Source organism: Lytechinus pictus, chromosome 17 (assembly GCF_037042905.1).
Source record: "Lytechinus pictus isolate F3 Inbred chromosome 17, Lp3.0, whole genome shotgun sequence".
NCBI classification, from domain to species: domain Eukaryota; kingdom Metazoa; phylum Echinodermata; class Echinoidea; order Temnopleuroida; family Toxopneustidae; genus Lytechinus; species Lytechinus pictus.
In genome coordinates, this window is record NC_087261.1 from 7,477,713 (window position 1) to 7,485,066 (window position 7,354).

General features: G+C 36.4%; 1 protein-coding gene across 1 annotated transcript; it reads left to right on the forward strand.

The window, feature by feature from the left end:
• Positions 1–2,350: 2,350 nt before the first annotated feature.
• Positions 2,351–4,537, forward strand: LOC129280578 (adhesion G-protein coupled receptor G7-like). The gene has a single exon (XM_054916582.2). It carries the CDS (start codon positions 2,361–2,363, stop codon positions 3,150–3,152), a length of 792 nt encoding a protein of 263 aa, XP_054772557.2. The 5' UTR covers positions 2,351–2,360; the 3' UTR covers positions 3,153–4,537.
• The last annotated feature ends 2,817 nt before the right edge of the window (positions 4,538–7,354 follow it).

A 7,354-nucleotide genomic window follows, 5' to 3' on the forward strand; every position in this document is an offset into this window, starting at 1 on the left:
ATATATATATATATATATATATATATATATATATATATATATATATATATATATATATATTAGGCCTGGTAACAATGGTAGGCGTATAGCTTAAATCAAGGTTCCTCAGAGCTACCTGCCCTTAGAAAAATTGGTGATGCCGAAAAAATGTCTCTGCCGGGAATCGAACCCTGGCCCCCAGATTAGTGGTGAGGGTCGGGACCATGGTCAGGGGAGCAAGAGGACCAAAAATATTACGCCATTTCCTTTTTTATAATTTATACAAAATGGGTACCTTATATAAGCGCTATAATGCCCTCCTTATACATGTGATAGTTTATATTTATGTCTTCCTCCTTTGCTTTGCTTTTCTTTTAATTTGCTATTTTTCATTATATTTATTTCACTTTTGTATTAGGAGTTACCATCACCTTTGTCACCTTCGAATACATGTACAAATTATGTTATGACAGAAATCAAATCTAATGATATACCGGGTCTCAGTCTGAAGAGTCTTGTAGCGCGCAAACACAGGAACAATATGAAACTTTAGATCATTCTATATCCTCAAGCTTGTCTTCAGTATATTTCTAGACTATAACATCGCATTTAAACTAATAAGAAAATCACCATACCAGCAAAAAATTTCCAGGATGCTCTTGTTTCTACTTACGTACTCCTCTTCTGCTTTTTTGTGTTGTTGGGATAAAGAAATAAGTATCAAATCGGTTTATTGAACCCAGTTATAGACCTACATGAATGTTAAAACAAAATTAGTTGGGGACAGACTTCATAGATTTCGGAAATGTTCATTTAGCAATACCATTTTTTACGAGTCTGTCCAGCCTCGATAGAACAGTTTATTTTCGTTTTTGTTCTTAAAGTATGTAGCATTCCACCAGATTTCTTTATTGAAGACAAGAAACTATTTTATTTACACCATATTGTTATTGTTTTACAACAATTATTTATTGAAATCCCTGTATGAAACAGATGCCAATGCAATAAAACTGATTATCGAATATACTGTCATAAATATATAGATTGAATAAACAAAAGTAATGCTATCATTTATTTTCAGTTTAAACTGATTTTCTCTAAGATTTATTTTCATCCATGTTATTCATTATTTTGCGTTTCTAACAGATTTCTATTCTGGGAAAAAATATGACATATCGATAACGTGGCTTTATATTTCTTCTTTTGCATTTATCGCTCATAATACCCCACTTTTTTTTTCTTCAAGCCAGTTATTAAAAGTAACCGATTTATGTTATTCCTTATGTTTCCCCTGTGCATACTGATCTTGCTCTCAAAACATTTACTCATACTGGGCCTTCAATTCCTTTTTGGAACAATTTAGACAGCGATATAATTTAATCGCCTTCTTTGTATTCTTTTAAACGTAGACTGAAAAAGTTGCTTTTACAACCGTATGCCTGTATGTAGTAATCACATTACTCGAGTGACTATCATGTAGACCACTATACTGTATTCATATTTCTTCACTTTGATCTATCTTCATTGCGTTAGGAGTTTCTGATTATTATTTTTTCTGGGAACCTATGATTACGAGCTTTGTTTTTTAATAGGTTCTTCATATTTCACGTTATTCAATTCAATTCAAATAGTAGTGAATAGAAGTGAATGCAATCATTTTCATTATGTTCTTATTTGTTCAAGATGTATTTACTTTAATGGAATGTGAAACAATAAAAATAAAAAAAATCAAATCATATACTTTGGTTGACACAGGAAGGCTTGAAGGTTACCCGACGTCCCAAATTCCAAGGGATGGTCCCGTATTTCACCCATGTGTCTCGTGTCCCATACGACCCTGCTGGGGATGTCATTTTTCCCGCGTTTCTCGATTTTGAACACATTTATGCGAGAATTACCATGCATTACATTTTATGCGTAATATACAATAAACCAAATTGATTCATGTTTATCTGAATCAATCATGCATTGTTTGCGAAATCTTCGTGAAACCTATTGAACATGTAGAGAAAAGGTTCGTTATCAGCTGTATGAACTCAAGATGAATTTGTGTATGTGTGTGAGGATTTGAGTGCGTGCGCCTATTATAGAAGACCTTTAACATTAGCCTTAAGTCCGTTAAGTAGTTCATAACTCATTCTATTATTTGGATCAGTGACGTAATAACCCAACCCGTTTTCGTAATATTACATGCGTATGTGGGAAAATAGCTAAAAATTCGCGAGAGAGCAAACAAATTTGCGTGCATTGACCATGTTGACCCAATGGGTGAAGTAGGGTTCGGTGTCTGTTTTAGATTCGTCTTTAATCACAAGATTGTATTATATGATTTGATGTCATGTTCTATATTTTATTGGTTTTTCAGGTGCTTCCTTGCGAAGATGCCTAAGATTGGTGGTTTGCTATGTCCCATTGGTGTGATCATCGTAGCAAACATCGTCATCTTTACCATGGTTGTCATCAGACTCGGGCGAACCATACGGACAACATCACCCAAAAGGGAAAGTATCATCATGCGTGTCAAAGAAGGTCGGCAACGATTGCAGAAAGCCATCTGTATTTTCCTTCTCCTAGGACTCACCTGGTCATCGGGGTATCTTCTCCTCATCGGCACCGACTTCAATCAGATCTTCCAGATCATCTTCATCGCCTTAAACTCCTTCCAGGGATTCTTTATCTTCGTCATCTATTGTCTTCGACAGCGCGTCGTACGGGCCGAGCTGAGCAGGATGTGTGGTTGTGGAGAATCCAAGAAACGACGAAGTATCTCGCTCTCCAGTGCCAGTCAACGGGAAGAGACGGTGAAGACCCGTCATACTGAGATGCAGTCGACGACCGTCGGTCCATCCTATCAGGGCATCGAGCTCGAAATATCAGATGCTGAAGATGCTGTAAGTCAGCCGAATGGAGGAACCAGTAGGGAAGCAGGGGATTGTACAGAACTGGAGCCTGGTCGACCTGATAGGGAAAGGGGAACACGAAAGAGCTCTGCACATCCAGTCAGGCAAAGGAAAAGTTGGTTAAGCTATGCCGAGATACGACAGCATTTGGAGGTGGTGCTGTCCAGGCATGCCAGAGGGAGGAGAAGTCGCAAACGGAAAGAGGACCTTTCTTCAGAGTGTTGGGCTGCTGGTAAGCAGGACAAGAATATGTCTCTTGAGTCACGAGAGTAAACATAATGATATATATATCGCTTTGAAATAACTCCAATATCAGATATAATTTGTACTTGAAAATATGTGGTTAAGGAAATGTAAAAAAATGCAAGCATAATAATTTCCATCCATCAAGCCATATGGTAACGTGAGAGACAAGTTATTAAGTAATCATGGTAATAAAGGCGTGGATTACCATGATTACAGAGCAAGTCAAGCAACGGCCAAATGTTATTAAAATCAATCTGATTATGGGCAACGCAATTCAGGTTATATATTTTAGTAATAGAAAGAATATCTTTTTATAGATTCAAAGATATCAACAAAGACGGGTTGAAGAATTAATAATATCATCTTGATTTTCGCCATCATTTTGCGTATTTTTTTATGGGAGCCAAATTTGATGAAAGGTATATAAAAATATGTATTTCATTAATGTTTGTATTTATTTTCATTATGTTTATTGAACTTTGGCCATGAATAAGCTGTTTTTTATGATGAAATTTGTATCTCAACTGGGGGTGGGGGTGACCTCCATCTGCGGCCCGTCGTATAAAGAGTTGCGATTGATCAAATCAATCGCAGCTACGGAAAGCCAGCAAAGTCAACATATAAAATACACGTTTTAAAAAAAATTATAGATATGAATGTATATCCATAAGTTCATTGATTTCTCGACAATTTGGTGTGTTCTCCTTTGTATAAAAAGGACACTACAAATTTCCTGTATAAAAAATAAGACTCTGATGGATTTCCCTAGAGTTACGATTGATTGGATCAATCGTAACTCTTTGTAAGACGGGGTCCATGTCTACTCTTCGTTATAAGGGGGGGGGGAGATGGAGCAGACTTCACGTTTATTGGGATATACGATCAAAAACTATTTTATATGCATGCAAAGAAGCATAGCCATGTTAGCGGTCAAGTGATAAAATTTTATATTCAAGAGAAACCTGGCAATAATGAAATAACAGACGACAGGCATTGATAATCGGATTCGGATATTGTCCAAATAAAATGTAGCGATCGAGCCCTTGCAGTTTCTTATTATAATGCGGTCATAACCCCAAAACTTTAATGTGGTCAAAAACATTTTATATTCATGACTTTACCTTTCTTATGTTCTTTTCGCTGAATTTAACCTGCTGCCACAACTACCCCCTTATTAAATTTGCAATTTGGATCAAATGATCGATGTGTACTGAATTTATGCTTTTTATAAACAACGAGTTCGAGCATTTAGTGAGTCGAATTGGAATTGTACATGGACATTTGTTTTGGGTGGGCCGGAAATGACATTCACACACGCTGAAGATCTTGCATCACTTCTTAAAATGCAAAGGTATTGTAACATATACGGATTAAAATGCATTAAACTTGGAATTATATATGAAAAACCATTAGAAATATGTAATCATGTATGCATGAAACTGTTCATCATGTTCATAGCACTTATTCAAGATTTTTATCGTATTACGATCGCAGACCGCTAATTAGATTACAAAGATGACTCCTTATTATATTATATCACAGTTGATGTAAATAATAAATGTTTAAATCATATATATTTTCTTTAATTACGTACTTATTGGCACTTGAGAGTACTAATCCCTTGATAGATAGTGGGTCCCTGATTGTTAATGTATAGGCCCTCGAATTACCTACTCCAAAACAATCCACCTAGTTGGCAGAAAAAAATTGATTATTGGAGCGCCTGAATATTGATTGAAAAGACTTATGGAAGAAATATCATGATCTTAACAATAATATTGTCTATCGGTTCACATTAGCGACATTTTGCGCTTAACTATTTCGTATCACTGTTTTATCATGCAGTGTACAGTACTTTTCATGTAGTAGTATTTTTGTTAAGAATTACTCTTTGACTTTTATTCTGATTTTTTCTTTGGATTGATGATTGATGAGAGATTGAATGATAGTAATAATGAATTATTATTGTACATAGATTTTTTATTTGTTTCTTCATTTTTTTTGTAATGTTAATGTTGAAATATATTGATTTAAGATCGGGAATCGAATTGTAAATAAAAAAGTAAAGGCTTATGGCCGAAGATTTGCATATCATTTTGTTCTACGGGATTTATTTATTGCATTGGGGAATTATATATATATATATATATATATATATATATATATATATATATATATATATATATATATATATATGTATATATGGCGGCTTGTCATTGTTCAAAACCCACCTACACCCGACAAAGGAAATTATAATTGGTATGGTGTCGAAAATCTGTCTATCTGACGGTCAATCGGATCGGGGTCGCCTTAGCCACTAACCCGTCTCTGTGGTCTAGTGGTTAAGGCACCGGCGTTCAAAGCTGGGGCCCCGGGTTCGATTCCCGGCAGGGACATTTTTTCGGCATCACCAATTTTTCCAAAAGGGCAGATAGCTCTGGGAAACCTTGATTTAAGCTACGCCTACCATTGTTCTCTTCATCCATTCCTTTTACAAAATATTTAAATAGATGAGTTGCCAAAGCTGTTGTACATATATGATTTCACACATATATATATATTGATTTCGCTCCTTGCCAATTTTCTTTGCTTCTTTGGTTTCTGGTGTGTTGTTGTCATCTTTTCTTTCTAATGATCTTTCTCTCGCTCTCTCTCCCCCTCTTTTTCTCATTCGTTCTCTCTCCCTCTTTTTTCCCTCTTTCTCTTCCTTAGCTGGTATATTCTTACCCTTTCTTCTATTTTCTTTCTCCCACTCCGCCCCTATATTTGTCTCTCTTTTCTTTTATTATTTTTGTTTTTCTATTTATATTTCTATTTCACCCCTTTTCTGTGTCTCCCATCTCTCTCTCTTCTATCTCTCTCCTTCTCTTCTCTATCTCCCTCTCCCCCCTCTCTATCTCTATTTTATCAATTTTCTGTTCATTCTACTCTCTGTTCCTCTTATGTTTGTTTTTTCCAAATGCTTCTCTTTCTCTCTTGTTTCTGCTTTCCCGTTTTTCTTTTTCTTTTCATTTCTTTCGTTTATTATCTGATCCCTTCTCCTTTATTTCCTCGCCTCCTTCCCTCCTCTCTGTCCTTGTTACATAAGAGCGCCCCTCTGTCGGGTGCGCCTACATCAAGGGCGCTCCTTGAGAGAGTGCGCGCTTTACTGTTTTTGTTCATGACGCATTTTCAAAGTTGATCTTAATCAATAAATCACTTGACAAGACCCTATGGGCGAAAATTCGTGAAATACTTTTCTTTACGGAGTTTTTGTCTCACCTGCATAGCAGAGTGAGACTATAGGCGCCGCTTTTCCGACGGCGGCGGCGACGGCGGCGGCGACGGCGGCGGCGGCGTCAACACCAAATCTTAACCTGAGGTTAAGTTTTTGAAATGACAGCATAACTTAGAAAGTATATGGACCTAGTTCATGAAACTTGGCCATAAGGTTAATCAAGTATTACTGAACATCCTGCCTGAGTTTCATGTCACATGACCAAGGTCAAAGGTCATTTAGGGTCAATGAACTTAGACCATGTTGGGGGAATCAACATCAAAATCTTAACCTAAGGTTAAGTTTTTGAAATGTCATCATAACTTAGAAAATATATGGACCTAGTTCATGAAACTTATACATAAGGTTAATCAAGTATCACTGAACATCCTGCATGAGTTTCACGTCACATGACCAAGGTCAAAGGTCATTTAGGGTCAATGAACTTTGGCCGAATTGGGGTATTTGTTGAATTACCATCATAACTTTGAAAGTTTATGGATCTGATTCATGAAACTTGGACATAATAGTAATCAAGTATTACTGAACATCCTGTGCAAGTTTCAGGTCACATGATCAAGGTCAAAGGTCATTTAGGGTCAATGAACTTTGGTCAAATTGGGGTATTTGTTGAATTACAGCCATAAATTTGAAAGTGTGTTGGTCTAGTTCATAAAACTTGGACATAATAGTAATCAAGTATCACTGAACATCCTGTGCGAGTTTCAGGTCACATGATCAAGGTCAAAGGTCATGTAAGGTCAAAGAACTTTGGCCACGTTGGGGGTATTTGTTGAATTGCCATCATATCTCTATAAGTGTATTGGTCTAGTTCATAAAACGTGGAAATAAGAGTAACCAAGTATCACTGAACATCTTGTGCGAGTTATAGTAGTTTTCAAAATCAGCACTGCTGCTATATTGAATCGCGTGATGCAGGTGAGACGGCCAGAGGCATTCCACTTGTTATTTC

What these genes read in the sequence shown, in the direction of transcription:
- LOC129280578 (XM_054916582.2), top strand. Translation starts at nt 2,361, where the DNA reads ATGCCTAAGATTGGTGGTTTGCTATGTCCCATTGGTGTGATCATCGTA.